The sequence below is a fragment of the Stereum hirsutum genome, assembly GCF_000264905.1.
Source record: "Stereum hirsutum FP-91666 SS1 unplaced genomic scaffold STEHIscaffold_2, whole genome shotgun sequence".
Taxonomy (NCBI): domain Eukaryota; kingdom Fungi; phylum Basidiomycota; class Agaricomycetes; order Russulales; family Stereaceae; genus Stereum; species Stereum hirsutum.
Window position 1 is genome coordinate 1,570,761 of NW_006763132.1, and position 14,854 is coordinate 1,585,614.

General features: G+C 51.4%; 6 protein-coding genes across 6 annotated transcripts; 3 read left to right on the forward strand and 3 right to left on the reverse strand.

Annotated features, from left to right (window-relative positions):
* Positions 1–2: 2 nt before the first annotated feature.
* STEHIDRAFT_72762 (uncharacterized protein) lies at positions 3–974 on the forward strand. Its single transcript, XM_007299382.1, has 4 exons — positions 3–283; positions 338–371; positions 433–618; positions 703–974. Exons 1-4 carry the CDS (start codon positions 15–17, stop codon positions 802–804), a joined length of 591 nt encoding a protein of 196 aa, XP_007299444.1. The 5' UTR covers positions 3–14; the 3' UTR covers positions 805–974.
* A 468-nt stretch (positions 975–1,442) lies between these two features.
* On the reverse strand, positions 1,443–3,576 carry STEHIDRAFT_165455 (uncharacterized protein; the record flags this gene model as incomplete). The annotated part of the gene is made up of 5 exons (XM_007299803.1): positions 1,443–1,929; positions 1,986–2,707; positions 2,775–3,179; positions 3,244–3,363; positions 3,436–3,576. The coding sequence occupies 5 exons, from the start codon at positions 3,574–3,576 to the stop codon at positions 1,443–1,445; spliced, it is 1,875 nt and encodes a 624-aa protein (XP_007299865.1).
* Positions 3,577–5,383: 1,807 nt separating this feature from the next.
* STEHIDRAFT_165456 (uncharacterized protein) lies at positions 5,384–6,860 on the reverse strand (the record flags this gene model as incomplete). Its single annotated transcript, XM_007299805.1, has 4 exons — positions 5,384–5,598; positions 5,676–6,142; positions 6,211–6,431; positions 6,499–6,860. 4 exons carry the CDS (start codon positions 6,858–6,860, stop codon positions 5,572–5,574), a joined length of 1,077 nt encoding a protein of 358 aa, XP_007299867.1. The 3' UTR covers positions 5,384–5,571.
* Positions 6,861–7,184: 324 nt separating this feature from the next.
* On the reverse strand, positions 7,185–10,050 carry STEHIDRAFT_48321 (methionyl-tRNA synthetase; the record flags this gene model as incomplete). The annotated part of the gene is made up of 13 exons (XM_007299179.1): positions 7,185–8,004; positions 8,057–8,088; positions 8,145–8,305; positions 8,368–8,566; positions 8,617–8,624; positions 8,687–9,035; positions 9,094–9,145; positions 9,208–9,297; positions 9,347–9,388; positions 9,451–9,615; positions 9,739–9,781; positions 9,844–9,917; positions 9,980–10,050. The coding sequence occupies 13 exons, from the start codon at positions 10,048–10,050 to the stop codon at positions 7,185–7,187; spliced, it is 2,106 nt and encodes a 701-aa protein (XP_007299241.1).
* Positions 10,051–11,330: 1,280 nt separating this feature from the next.
* STEHIDRAFT_118223 (sorbose reductase sou1) lies at positions 11,331–13,285 on the forward strand. The gene is made up of 6 exons (XM_007299806.1): positions 11,331–12,134; positions 12,191–12,316; positions 12,418–12,545; positions 12,676–12,703; positions 12,819–12,940; positions 13,018–13,285. The coding sequence occupies exons 1-6, from the start codon at positions 11,526–11,528 to the stop codon at positions 13,049–13,051; spliced, it is 1,047 nt and encodes a 348-aa protein (XP_007299868.1). The 5' UTR covers positions 11,331–11,525; the 3' UTR covers positions 13,052–13,285.
* A 355-nt stretch (positions 13,286–13,640) lies between these two features.
* On the forward strand, positions 13,641–14,698 carry STEHIDRAFT_72771 (SH3-domain-containing protein; the record flags this gene model as incomplete). The annotated part of the gene is made up of 3 exons (XM_007299383.1): positions 13,641–13,946; positions 14,013–14,354; positions 14,420–14,698. The coding sequence occupies 3 exons, from the start codon at positions 13,641–13,643 to the stop codon at positions 14,498–14,500; spliced, it is 729 nt and encodes a 242-aa protein (XP_007299445.1). The 3' UTR covers positions 14,501–14,698.
* Between the last annotated feature and the right edge of the window lie 156 nt (positions 14,699–14,854).

Genomic DNA, 14,854 nt, shown 5'->3' on the forward strand with positions numbered 1-14,854 from the left:
AGCACGAGCGCCCAATGGCTCCGGAGCCTTTCTCCACCCCCCTGTACTCCCATCCATCCACGTCGTCGAACACTGAACCCGAAACTCCCGCAGATTCAGACTCTCTGGATCACATATGGAGCGAGGTTAGGAGGAGAAAGGAAAGAACAATGGCCAAGTCTCCAGGAAAGATAAAGTCTTTGGAGGAGGCTTTGTCTGCTGGAGAGCAGTCCGCCGAACGAGTCGAGTCACCTCCGCGAGAATCACCTCCGGTCAGATCCCAGCTGAAGAGACGAAAGTCACAGTGAGTCTGCACGTTCTACCTGTCTCCTCTTTTACATCCTGAATGCCTTTCCAGCGTTACCTTCAAGGACTCTCCAGACGGCAGAAGAGTACATCTTTACTCTTAAATATCGCCCATACCTCTTCGTTCACACCCTTCTCTTCCCATAGGTCATGGCTGCGTTCGACCTCCCAGGCGTAAAGAAACAGGACATGCACGTCAGCTACCAGGTCGATCGACTCGTCGTTACATGGCAAACCGTCAAAGTGACCGAGCGTGTGGAAGGCGGCAAGATTCTTCGAGACAGAGAGGAGACTAAGTTCAGTCGGACCATACCTCTCCCAGAGGGCACCAAGGTGCGCGTCTCCGCTCGTGCTGTATTCCGCGTCTATCGTACTCAGGTCATAAACCAATCCCCCGTGCCCATCCACTTATCGCAGTTCGAGGAAATCCACGCTTCGAGAGACCAGCATAGGTTGATGCTGACGTATCCTAACCTGCGGGCCGTGCGAGCTAAGCCGAGACCGACAGATGGATCGTAGGGGAGTCGCACGAAGAGGAAACCCTCCATTTCGCATCTCGCATCTCGCATCTCTCAGTCTTGCTCTCTTCTCTGCTTTGCGGGACATTTGCATATAGGTTTTCGTATCTATTGGAAAGAGAATTAAACATGTACGAGACAGGTATCTCTGGCGATGAATGTACTGTATACGTAGGATTTATGGCTTTGTCCCTCGCGCGCGACTGTTAACTTACGTCAAGATAAACGTCGAAGATTGACGTGAGCAACTTGCAAGGCGACCTTATTGTGAGTGTACATACTGCCACATAGGCTCGTGTCGCCCCGGGAGTTTATAGCAGCATCGTGTTTTAGATATCTAAGTTTCGCGTGGAACAGGGGTGGCGCCAGCAGAGCACAATAACACCCGAACCCGACGGCGAACATATATGGGTCACCACACCATATAACTATGTTCCTCTGCAGAAGATTATAATATTGATGCATTGCGTATGACAATGACAGTGCACAAAATACAACACGAATCAGCCCTTCGAGAGCAGTACAAGCAGAGTCATCGTCCCAGGCTCCAGCCGAATCAGTCATGAATGCGAAGTAGACGTAAAGTGTCAGTGAGAACTCGAGTTACAAAAGATACAGCAGTGGCTGGAGGATAGCAGTTCAAGAAGAGGTAGACGAGGGGCATTGAGACGCTGTGAGTGACTGCAAGAGATTGTGAAAGGTCGGAAGGAAGCTGCTCTGCGTAGATGATAGAGGTCCGGATGAAGTCTTCTCAGGTTGAGTTGGACGTATGCGAGCACGGCGAGTACTAAGTGGAGAGGCATTCGAGAAAGAGGCTTGGGGAAGATTAGGCGGTTCTGGGGCACAAGAATTCATGGAAAACACAGGTGCGTCAGAGACAGGAGCGTTTACACTGGAGGCAGAAGGGTGACAAGGAGCAAGAGAAGAGTCGTCGTTGTGTGAAGCACGGTCGATGTGCAGACGTGTTTCCGCCGAGAAGTCGTTCGGAGCAGGAATTCTATGCGCCGCAGGTCGATGGTCATCTATGCATGGGCCGCAGGATAACTTCGAGGGTGAGTGAACGCGTTGTGGACCTTGTGCCGGTAGCAGCGTCTTTACCAAGGCGAGTTTACGGTCTCCCTTGGTGCTAATACGCAGGATGTTAACGACAGCGACGATAAAGGCAGTCGAAGGAAGACATACCGAGAGGTTCCCCATCTGCGTGCGATCATCTCCTCGTGTTCGTTGAGAGGAACGAATGTCAATGGTCTATAGCCATTGCGTCTATGCGAAAATGCGCTGCTCGTTGACCCGGACTTTCCAGACACATTGGTTCGAGAACTTGTCTTCGATGACTTCCATGTCTCTTGTGGAACCGCCGTGACCGTACTGTCGTCGGACTTGGTTGACTGTATATCCGTAGGGTGGGTACTCGGAGAGCTCGATATATGCGTTCGTATTGTTCGTATTTCGCCCAAATTGTGTGCAATCATCTCGCTGAGAGGAATGAATGACAATGGCTTATAGCCATTGCGGCTACGCGAAAATACCTTGCTCGTAGACCCGGACTTTCCGGGCGCGTTGACTACCTTCGATGACTTCGAGGTGTCTTGTGGGATTGCGGTGACCGTATTGGATGTCGATTCCCCAAAGACGTCGCCGGACTTGGGTGACCGTCTATCCGTAGAGTTAGTACTCGGAGAGCTCGATATATGCGCTAGACGAGTGCGTTTTGTTCGTATTGCGCCAAAATCTGACGGGCCTCGTATGGTCTGAAAAGGCAAGGGTCGTCGAGTGGGTGTATGTGCGTCGTTCGATGGCGGGAGTTCAACACCGGAGAGTACTGCTGCCTCGAACATCCGTTGAGCAAGCGGCTTTGTTCGACGGTTCGGACGTCTACGTTTCTTGAGAGGAAGAATGGGAAGCTGATATCGATGGCGAAAAGAGCAGCAGTCAGTGAAAGCGCGGCTCAAGACATATATAGAGACCGACGGTGTCTGAAGTCACACCACTCATTTCCTGGGTATCATCTTCACCGGAGCCTGAGCCCATGGCAGCGTCGTCCGAGTTGAAGCCATTGGAGCCATGGTTGAGGTCGACTACAGCCCTTCGTTTCCGTTTCCCATAAGTCTTCGCATTATTGTGAGTCGATTTTAACTGGAGGAATGCCTCGATACTGAGCGGCACCTTCTCGTCGGAGGAGTTCGAAGACGGACTCGAGGTCGTCGCGTCAATGGTCTGGATGGGAGGAATCATGGTGAAGTCTCTAGTTGATTCAATGGTCGATTCGGGAACATCGATAGGCGGGGTGGTTGTATGTGGTTCATATATGACGGTCAAGTCGTCCGATAGTATGGTACGATCTTGAAATCCTGGCCGTCGCCTTCTGCGTCGGATCTTGGCAGGCAAAGACACGCTCATCAATCCCGCAGAAGTGGAACATTACAAATATATCACTCACAGATACGGTGTCTGGCATGAAGGGGATTGACGTGCCGGCACCCTCGTCAAGCCCGGAGTATGTCATCTCTGAATCGGAGTCCATGTCACAGCAACCAGCGACCGTGCGTGATCCAGACAACTATTGAGACAAAGAAGAGCCTCAGTCAAATATGACTCGCAATTTCAGGTGTAGTAACAAGTTATCCGAGACCTGCGCCTGTAAGCTGTAAGCAGGCGAGAGCAAGAGGGCGCGTGTGAACTTGGGCGAGTCGCGTTCGCGGAGAACTTGCATGTGTTCGGCGGAGTTACAGCGGAGTTTGAACACCCAGAACGCATCGAGTGCGGCGTTCATTCCAGGTTCGAACCGCATTCCTCTTGTACCAGAAGTAACAATGGTCTCAAATGTAGCTCTTTAATAGTGGACTGTGAACTGGCACCCTACGTCGAATATTCCACGCCTCCGATCATTTGAGAACCTCGCTGCGGTGGGGAGCCTCCATCATCGCATTGTCCTTACGCCCAAACGGCCCAAACCCGAGGGAGACACATTCCCATGCCGGCCTAGCAGACCTTAGTCTGTAAATTAACTGCCAAGACTGTCTCTTTGAGGCCTTTGTTGTTTTGGATATCTTTCAAGGTCTCCATGACAAGACACCTGGGCTGGCTCCGATCTCGGGTGTCCTGGAGTATTTCTTTTGGCACGCCCCAGACCCCTCGCTCCCTTTGACTTCCGTCCTTTGTCTGCTATCCGTTCATGTCATGGCAACCAGCTTCAGACCTTACTTCAGTGCCATCATTACATCATGACGTGCAGGTGTCTTCAAATTCATGAACCGATCGCTACGACCTCACAGCGAGCGCAAGACAATATAAATATCGTTAGGTGAGATGCTCTTTGCTCCATAATCCCACCAATACTTCTCTAACCCTTTGACCACATCAGGGCCCGCTACCGTCATCTAATAATTGTGCCGATGTCATCTCCGCCCTCTGAACCGGATTATCCAAGGGACTACCCATGCCCACACTGTCCTCTCGCTTTCGCCTACTATGCCAACTTGTTACGACATGATAACCTGACGCACCGCCCCGAAAAAGCCGAGAGGAGGTTCGCTATTCCCTGAACGATATCTCGGTCCCACCACACATATCTGATCGTATTTTTTCTTACCAGTAAACATACATGTTCCGTCTGCGGACACAAGACTGCCCAGCTCAGTAACCTCAAAACCCACATGAGAACCCAGTGCGTAAATTCATCTCAGCCAAGTTGCTAGCCCAATACTAATCCAGTCATGCCTCGACAGCACCAACATACGGTTAGTGTGCCCCGTAGAAGAGTGTCAATGGACCTATATCGACCCCTCGAGAAAGACCCGTCATATGAAAAAAGTCCATGGGCACATACCTCATCACCGCGCAGGCTTCGATGGTAGGGTGTTCACCAAGCCTGTGTCTTCTGCTTCAAGCTCTAAGCGTAGGAAACCGTCTTCCTCTGCTTCGAACAAAGACCATCCGGCATACAAGGCCCCGGTCACGTCCGACTCAGGGCAACAGTTCGCCTCTCTTGACACTCGCCCTCCTGTGACTTCTTTCCCACCACCAGTGTCTTCCTCAGCGGCGTCTATTACGGACGGAAGGACCTCCCAGTCTGAGTTTGATCGAAGCAAGAAACAGCTCTTCGCATGATCAGAGCAGTCAGCCTTTGCTTGGAATGCTTATTCTTAGGATCGACGCTCTTGCTCTGCTGTCCCTAATATCACCTCTCTCTCCTACACCAACCTATGCCCTATGCTGCACGACTTACGATTATGCCCCTTTACTTTATAATATACCTTCAAGTTTCGTGTCCGCTCTGAAACTCTCAATTCAATATTCTTAGCTTTGTCAATCACTTCTGTCCCCACAAGTCCAGGTGCGCATGGTCTTCAATGCAAGGATAGAATTCACACTCGCATCTTGATGGCACAAGGCTTCCTACTTTTTCACTGATGTTCTGTGAGTAGGACATAGACAGCACATCCTGCCGCCGCTGGTGTGAGCATTGGTATGGTAACGGCCCTCTTTGGTGAAATGCTACCTTATGAGACAAAGAGGTCAACTGTACCAGTCACCGTGCCTTTTAACATGTGTAGACTTCACACATGGCATGTAATTGGGCCACGATACCCCTGGAGAACCATCGCGATATGCGTACACGCAGCAGAGCGAGCGCGCCACCGTAAGTGTGACACAGGAAAACATATATACTTCCCTGCGTGGTATGAGATGCGAAATAAGTATCAACCAAGGATTCCAGCTTCCGTGCCTAGCTGCCGGTTCTCCTAGCCGACTCGTGGCCTACAACTCACTGATGCGATTCTTGCAGGCCGTTCTTCGACGTGAAATAAAATATCAGTAAGATAGGTACGCCGCATAAAAATGGCGAAGAAATCCGAGGAAACAACTCACAAGCGAGAAATATTCTCCCAGATGATTCCATATTTGAGTCCTCTCTGTATCAAAGACTGTGTTCATCCGAATTTTGCAAGTATCACAGCACCTTAAGTCCCCTGACCCCAAATCGTCTCTCGCATCCGTGATCCAACGCAGGGGATCGAACCCTTTGGTGATGTATCCGGGAAATTTGTTCGCAAAGCCGTGGATCCACTGTATCGTTCTGTCTAAGCACTCGAGACCCTCAGGGCATGGCAAAGGAGGGAGTCGAAGTAACAGTGATGGAAGATATGAGTCCCCTCCGGGATCGAATCTTCCCATCAGTCTCTTCTGCCCGTACAGGAGACATCGGAGTTCGTCTGCATGCAGAGGTGCAATGTTGAGAGATCTGTCGGTGCGCCAGGTGGTCAGACAAAGTTCATAGAACGCGGCAGGGAGGGCATTGTAAGCTCTGGATGCCACTGCGAGTCGTATAGCTTGTGCTGCATAACACAAAGGACGAGCTGTTAGAGTCTTTAATAGAGGCGATGACAGAGAAGCATGAGCATACCGGGGTCTGGAGGGACAAAACGGCGTTCATTGATCATGGCAACTCTCTTATCCCAGTCCCGCAGAGACGCAGGCCACGCCTTAGTGAGCGCGTCTGTCAAGATCCTCTGCAGGCTGGCGATTTCGTACTTGGTGGCGAGCAGTAACGCCCCAGCGATTTCATTCGGAATTCGATGGATCTCGGTCGGCTCCTGTAGTTCTCTGAGATACCGATAGGTTTCGCTGAAGAGAAACAATGAGCCGACGGGCTGTGAAGGTGAACAACATGGCCTACGCTCCAAGAACAAACCTAGGGAAGTATAGAGCCTTCAAGAGGGATTCGACGTGTTCTACGGGGTCTGGCAACTCCATCACGGGAATGTCTTCAAACGTCTCCGAGGCGGATTCGAACGAGCCCTGGTCCAAGCCGAAGAGGCTGCTGAAGACTGGAGAGTGCAATGCAAGAACTGACCGATGCACTCGGAAGAGCGTTTGTGTAGGAGGAAAAGGCGCATCTGTGGACTGGGGATTGGATGCACGAGAAAATTGGGAGACGGCGCGGATGATGATATTCCCATCGTTCAACCACAATTCGGGATGCTTGACAACGTTTGTGGGAAACGTAGGGGATGTTACCGGAAGAGCCTGAGATGGTTCGGAAGTCAATGCCATAGCGGCAGGATTATGTGGGTTTTACTGTAAACGTTGTAACGACGTTCGTGTGTGAACGGTACTGGAGAGCCATTAATCAAGACTATATAATCCCAGGAAATGCTCTCATTTTGGGATCCGGGTTCAATGAGGTCAGCTATGAGCGAGCTCGAGGTTCCTACGTCGGTGTGCAACGACGACGGTGTCGTCATCGGTAGATTATGTAAGTCCCTATGAAGATATCTACGGAGCAACTACTGTATTGTTGTACAACCTTTCTATGTTTACATTTACTCCTGCTCGATTCGTTGAACTTCCCCGCCTGGCCGCACAACACCACCGCGCTCACTTCGACAGGGCCGCCAACTCCTCTTTCATTTTCTTCAGCTCCGTTATGGCATTCGTGATCTCCTGCTCCAACTCCGGCGTCTTTGGTGTCTTCCCCTTCAACGCTCTTACGACCTCTCCCTGCTCCGCGATTTTAGCCTCCCAAGCAAGCACCTCAGCAGACTTCGGACCAGCACTATCCTCTCCAGTCGCAGCAGCTGCCTTCTGGGCCGCCTTCTTCTGTGCCGCCGCCTTTTTCTTCGACATCGCAGGCGCAACATGTGTCTCATCCGCGTTGGCCGCCACAGCAGGTTTCGACCCAGCAAACTTATCTCTCCAAATATCCGCCATCTTCTCTTCGATCTTCTTAAACAAATGCTCCGGCTTTCCGATGTGATGTCCAGCCAAGATATCGATGGAGAGCTCCTTCGGCACCGTCCTCGCGGGCGCATTCAGCTGCGCGAGGATAGCGTCGGACGTAGCGGGCATGAAGGGGTAAACCAGAGCTGAGAGGACGTAGATCAAGTTCGCAGCTCTTGTCACGACCTGAGCGCAGCGACCTGGGTTCTCTGCCATCAAAGCTTTGTTCAGTCCCGAGGCTTGGAGGTAGGAGTTGCCGCAGGCGGAGAGACGCATGACGGTATGGAGACCCTCACGGAGTTCGACGCCGTCCATCTTGTCGGTGTAATCTTTGATGATACGGTTCGCCTCGGATATGAATTCGGCGTCGATGGGGTCGTTGAGGGAAAGCGGGCCGGGGACATCGGGACCTTCTGGGATGACGCCGTCGTACTGAGAGGCGATGAACTTCAGAGCCCGATTGACGAAGTTTCCGAAGCTATAGTACGATAATCAGTTGATGTTATAGTCAGATATAGGAAGCAACAAACTTGTTCAGGAGCACGTTGTTGTTGGCGGAGATCTGTTGATAATAGCGTGAGTTGTCTTGACTGGCATCCTGCTTGAGCTATCACTCACACAATCAGCCCACGAGAACATGGCATCTGCAGTTTCTGGCCGTGTCGACAGGAGGTAATATCTCCACACTGACGACGGTAGACCGGTCTCCTTCGCAGCCGGACCAAACACACCACGATTATGACTCTTTGAGAACTTGCCGCCCTCGTAGTTGAGATACTCTGAGCATGCATGAAGGCCGTCAACAAAGGTGAAGAGAAAAAAAAAAGTGAATAGAACGCACCCGTGGTAGAAAGATGGTGCAACATGGTCCATGGTCGTCCGTCACCGAGTTGGATGCATGGGAAGAACACGGTGTGGAAGTAGACGTTGTCCTTGCCCATGAACTGATAAAGACGGACGTTCTCCGGGTTGAACCACCATTTCTTCCAGTCAGGTGTCAGGTTTGCGGTTATACTAGGATATCCAATAGGGGCATCAAACTAAAAAATCGCGTGAGTAGTGACCAAGGGCTTAGCGCGCTAAAACATACCCAGACGTCTGATCAATCAAGAATGAGCACGCTGAAAACTGGCGAAAGGGACGTATAGAATCTTACTCACAGAGCACCTTGCCCTTCATCCCCTGATCGTCTACACCCTCTGCAGTCGGCACTGGCACTCCCCATTGAAGGTCTCGTGTAACTGGGCTCGGTCTGAGCCCGGACTTGATCCTAGCATCTACCAACTGCCCCTCCTTGTTGATGACGGCGTTCGGGGACCATTTCCCGGCTGCATACGATTTCTTGATCCACTCCTCCGTTTTTGGCTGGATGGCGTCGAGCCTGACATACATGTGCGCAGACGACCTGGACACGACCTTGTGCGTCTTGTCAACGAGACAGCGAGGGTTGATGAGTTCGATGGCGTCGATTGTGCGACCACAAGTGTCGCATTGATCTCCACGGGCATCCTGCATGATGAGGTGAATTAGCAGCGAATTACGCACACAAGGCGGTTCTTTTGCGCACGTCAGAATTACAATGTGGGCAGGTACCCTCCACGAAACGGTCGGCCAAGAATCTGTTTGGAGGAAGGCCACCGTAAGCTGCGTGCGTTCTCGTTAGTATACGACGATGTCGCACTTTTCACATCCTGCACAGTAAGTCTGTTCCTTCGTCTGCTTTACCAAACAGTCGTTCTTCGCGAGGTTGAGATACACCTCTTGACAGATCCTGTTCTGATGCATGAGCACCATGCCGCTCAGTTCAAGTGGTCACATACTCTGTGTGCAGTGGCGTCGAGGTCCGCCCAAAGTAATCAAAGCTGATGCAAAAGTCAACATACGTTATTCCGGTTTATAGGTCGACAAATAGAAGTCGACGCACCCAATGTCAAACCATTTATAAGTTTCTTTGTGCAGCTCATGGTACTTGTCGCACAGCTCCCGGGGTGTGATGCCTTCCTTCAAAGCCTGGGTCTCGCTAGCCGTCCCGTACTCATCAGTTCCGCAAATGTACAACGTTCTCCGGTTTCGTGTCCCTGAACAAGATCTCGTTCGTCACGGCCCGCTGGGAGAGAGCAGTCATGTGTTCCACTTACGGGAATATCTGTGCCAGCAACAGTAAATTTGATCAATCTCGGAGCACGGAAAATTTGTGCAGATAGTAACGCACCGGCTGTAGACGTCCGCACTGAGGGTACTCCCGATGATGTTCCCTACACACCCCTCTCTCAGACTGGTGCGCCCCATAGCGAAGCGTCCATGAATTCGTACGTACCCAGATGAGGGACGTTGTTGCAATACGGCAAGGCAGACGTGATCAAGACGTTTTCCTCGCCCTCCTTTGGCAGTCTGATAAATCGAAAACCTCTGGTCATGTTTGTAAACAAATCAAAAGCATTGAACAAGCGTACGCTACAGCCTGGCCCGGATCCGGAACCTGCCTGAGCAAACCATCGGCGGAACGAATGTTTTGTTGTGCCATTGTGGCGAAGGGCTTGTTGGCCGAGAGGAAAGATTTGAAACGGGTTCTATGATACAACGGCGGGCGAGAGAGGACGAGCCGATACAGGTTTGCGAGGCCTCTAGGTTGACTTATGGTAAATCGATGGGGGGATGGCGCTAGCTGGCGTGGCGCCGTCCGATGTTGTGTGAGTCACTTTCGTTTCTCAAGAAACCTCTGTCGCTGAACGGATCTCCTTTCGAGATAAGATAAGATCGCGTCTTGGTTCTTTCGAATTGAAGTTCGCGCCACACCGTACGCCACATTAAGTAACAGTCCGTACGTCGCGAGAACTATACATCCCGACGGTCTTTCTCGTTCGGTAATTTGTGACCTTGGTACATACAGCGACGCGGTACGCGCGTTTCACAATGAAGGATGCTCTGTCCTGCCTAGACATAAGGGGACCTTAGACAGATTCCAAAAATGTTAGTACAAAAACATGGAGGCTAGACAGTTACTACAGACATGCATCAGTGCCCACAATCCTATTTTTCTACCACCAGAGAGCAAATTTATCTGACCAAAATAATGCGAGATCCGGCACAACAATTCATATATATTCTGCGCCATCAGAAGTGAGGATAATGGAAAATCTACAGTGAGCGGGACACCGAATTGAAGATTAAGTGGACTGACAACTGTAGTAGCGTCCGGCGCAGCATCCCAACGAGCATGAATGCACCGCGCCAGCTATGATCATGATGGTATTCACCGATGATAGTGGTGAATTGAGCCGCTATAAGTATGGCGTAAGCGGGCGTTGGCTTGTTTGAAAAGGCTGGCGAGAACGACGAATTCGTTCTATGTGGTGAAGACCGCGAGGTGGAAATGGGGTGAAGATGCGTCCAAACGAGGTGCTCAAAAACTGGTCGAGAGAAACGCCACAGCGATCTGAGCTAGGTCAAGTTACGCCACTCCGAATTTCCGGCGGATCACGGAAGAGAGGACATCAAATGTTCGTCGCGCCCTGAAGCAGCAGAGCGCACCGCGATCAGAGCAACGGACCTCCTGACCATGTACCAGCTGAGCGCCTCCTGACCATATCTCATATATCTCTTGAGCTTGGCCGGTAAGATGGGCACGGTAAGAGGCGAGGCTGCGGTGAATTGAGTGCGATATCCTCTTCCCAAGTATGCTTGGAATGTGCAGGGAAAAGTGGCCGGAGGTGGTCACTGGTCACGATCATCTGAACTGGCGGTGCGTATCAGATATCCTCTGTCTCCTGTGGCATGGGAGACGATGACCTCACCCATCACAAGGACAAAAATAGCGCGGAACTTAAATTCAAGATCGAATAGGTATAATTATAATGTAACTCCAGGCGGGAAACACGCTCTCAGACGCATTCGCATACCCTCCCGCTCTTTCCTACGAGCTGAAAGTATACTTTCACCCACGAACAATCCACAAAGCGCCATCGACTTCGAATTTATAGAGACTCACCCGCAAACAATATGTCGATGCACAGGTCCTTGCTGCACTCTCGTGTCTTGACAACCGCGAAAGCGTACCGGCCCTTATCGCGCACCTCTCACCTCGCCCGGTCATTCAGCACCACCTCCCCCACACTGGTCGACACCACCAAAGGCACTCTCCCCATCCAATCCACATCCCCGTACGACCCTATCGGGGTCAACGCCGCCCTCGCCTATGTTTCTGAACCGAGTAGCGCCACATTCGCACCACGTTCCAAGCTATCGGACGAATTTTCTCTAGCAGACCGCGTCGCACTCGTCACTGGTGCAAACCGCGGTCTTGGCCTCGAGATGGCGCTGACGCTGTCAGAGGCAGGGGCTAGAGCGGTTTACTGCCTTGATTTACCGGAGAAACCGGGCGAAGAATGGGAGGCGGTGAAACGCTACGTGGAGGAGATGAGTAAGAAGGAAGGCCGAGAGGGGCGAGTCGAGTATATCTCTACGGATGTGACGGACCAGAAGAAGATGTGGGCGGCGGGGGAGATGATTGCTGCAAAGGAGGGCAGGTTGGATGTCGGTATCGCGGCCGCAGGAATATTGAGAGATAACACGGATTGTTTGGAATATCCTGCACAGGACTTCAAGAGAGTGAGTACCAAGATTAAGTCAGGGCAGGGGGGTTGCTGATCATTACCTACCCTCAGGTGCATGACGTGAATGTGAACGGTGTATTGTTCACGGCCCAGGCCGTGGGCAGACAGATGGTGAAGTTCGGTACTCCAGGCAGCATAATTCTGATAGCGTCGATGAGCGGGAGTATCACGAATAAGGTGCGTAGGCCGTCTACGTTCTGGACCATGGCAACGAACGAGGCGCTGACACTGGCACTCGTTCATAACCTTGCCATTCCTGAACTTTCGATCATTCGCAGGACCAAGCATGGGTTTCGTACAACTCGAGCAAGAGTGCAGTGCTGCAGATGGCTCGAAGCATGGCCTGTGAGCTCGGACCGAAGAAGATCCGAGTGAACGCTCTGTCGCCAGGGTACATCTATACGGCGTGAGTGATCTAATTTTCTTTGAGTTCAGGAGATGCGGAAGAGCCATGGAAAAGATCCGCTGGAGGGTCTATAGGCCTTGCATTTACCTGCAAGAGAGCCACTCTGACCGTATTTTTCTTTGGTCGATAGAATGACGAAGGCCTATCTCGACAAACAGGTGAGCAATGTTGCACGTGGCTGCACTTGGAGACAAACACTGACGACTTTACCTTCATTATCGGTGAAATAATCCATGAACGTGTAAAAATTGAAACACGGACATGAACTTGAAGCCCCACCTTCTAGAGAAGTGGTCATCGCTGAACCCAATGGGAAGAATTGGACGGCCTGATGAATTGCGGGGAGTGACTGCCTGGCTCGCGTCTGACGCATCTACGTTCTGTACAGGATCCGAGTGAGTGATTCACTTTGATTTTCCGTGCAGCATTCGTTCCAGCTAGACAAACCACTGATGTGCGATGATGTCAACAGCATACAGGTCAGTGGAGGGCACCAAGCGTGGTGATTCTGGGCATTACCAGTACAGTTCCGAACGTGTGTTATAGTGGTGGTTACGCTTGATTTTTTCTTCTTTTATTCTTGTCTTTTGGTTTCATATCGTGTACAATGGTGTCAAGAGGAAGGATCGATTGCAGATGAGGAAGCAGCTTGCCCTTTTTCGGACCGTTCCGATCTTTCAGCCGGTTGCGGTTGCTGTGGCGTGTGGCCTAGGCTTGACAAACTATAAATTCCCGTCCTGAGTTCCTCCTTCCTTCTTCCATATTCGTGCAAGTCCATGTCTATGGCGCGCATGCAGGCTCATACTGTGATGGCCGTCCCGACGCACAAACCCCATTCTCAGCTACTGTTCACATCGCAATCCGGGCACATGGCACAGGATGGACTGCCCTGGCCGTCGTTGGTATCTTCGACCATTGATACCACCACACATATAGCACGCATCGAGTCACTCTCAGACCGTGGGCAGGCCCATCATGATGCAGAATTGTCTCTATATAAACCCTGTTGACGTTCTCAAAGGCCTTTGTGTCTTCTCCGAGCCTTTTCTCTAGACAAACGCAAGCGTTCGTGTTAGTAACCCCGCCATGCCTCCCATGCCCCCCTCCGATGCTCAGGCAGCCGCTCTGTACAAACACGTCCTCGCTCAGATGGAGTCCAACGTCGAGTTTCTGGTCTCTCAAAACTACATCTCCTCGAACGATGCCTCGACCATTCTGTCCAGGCTGCCCAACAGTCAGAACAGGACCTACAAAGCTTTCGCGGCTGCAGCTGCATCCCCTTCTCTTCCGAGTCCCACTTTCGCCTCTCCTGTTCTCAAACGTGCCGTCCCTGCTCCTCCACCACCTCCAGCGTATGTGACCCAGGCGCGAGCGCTATGGTCGTACAACGAAGGCGCCGAGGTGAGTCCCACGTCGCTACCATCACCCGACACGCATCAGACGCTGATGAAAATACGTCCCACGTAGGACCCTTCTGATCTCTCGTTCTCTGAGGGAGATATCATCGAAATCGTGGAAGAAACCAACGCAGACTGGTGGACTGGCAAAGTCAACGGTCGACAAGGTCTTTTCCCATCCAATTATGTAGAGAAGATATCTTCCTCCGGCTCCGAGAAGGCGAATCCGCCAGCCACGGTGCACTCAGTGCCACCCAGCCAGAGTGAGAAAAAGGCCTACAAACCGTTCATGGCCGCTCGTCACGGAATCGATACTCCACCTCCGCCAGGGCAAGGAGCGAATTCGTTAGGATTACAGCAAGCGTCTGGTCAAGAGGCGAAGGCATCGAAGTACGGTGCTTATAAAAATACGGTATGGGTCTTTATTTTTCGATTTTCCTCGATGTTTCTGATCGTGGTACTTGACATGTACATCAGATGGCTCATTCGGCTGCTGCTGGTGTTGGTGCTGGCGCCGGCATGGCAATTGGTGGAGGGTTGGTTCGGGCTATCTTCTAAAGCTTGAGGCATTTGAGCTTCGACGAAGTCGAACATATATATGAACGACCATCGTACATTCTCTTCTCTTTCATCGTCTCTTTCAGTTTACCTCTGGGTTTTACGGTGTTTATACCCTTGTATCGGTGCGGCATGAGGTTCTAAGCTCTATGTACTAGGTTTATCTATTATGATACCATACCCACATATCCACTCCGCGTGTCTATGATCATCATTTGTCTTGATGTCAAGTCAAACTAGCGTGCAGAAGCCAATGAGCCTCCTCAAGGTGGTCGTTCACTGTACACCCCGGACCTTGCCTCTCGTGAGAGCTTGTATGTATAGAACCTGCCCGTATGGCTGCAAGTTTCAAGC

Coding starts and splice junctions, on each gene's coding strand:
- STEHIDRAFT_72762 (XM_007299382.1), top strand. CDS start 15: ATGGCTCCGGAGCCTTTCTCCACCCCCCTGTACTCCCATCCATCCACG. Junction 284..337: donor CTGAAGAGACGAAAGTCACA/GTGAGTCTGCAC, acceptor ATGCCTTTCCAG/CGTTACCTTCAAGGACTCTC. Junction 372..432: donor ACTCTCCAGACGGCAGAAGA/GTACATCTTTAC, acceptor CTCTTCCCATAG/GTCATGGCTGCGTTCGACCT.
- STEHIDRAFT_118223 (XM_007299806.1), top strand. CDS start 11,526: ATGTCGATGCACAGGTCCTTGCTGCACTCTCGTGTCTTGACAACCGCG. Junction 12,317..12,417: donor GCGGGAGTATCACGAATAAG/GTGCGTAGGCCG, acceptor GATCATTCGCAG/GACCAAGCATGGGTTTCGTA. Junction 12,546..12,675: donor CCAGGGTACATCTATACGGC/GTGAGTGATCTA, acceptor TTTGGTCGATAG/AATGACGAAGGCCTATCTCG.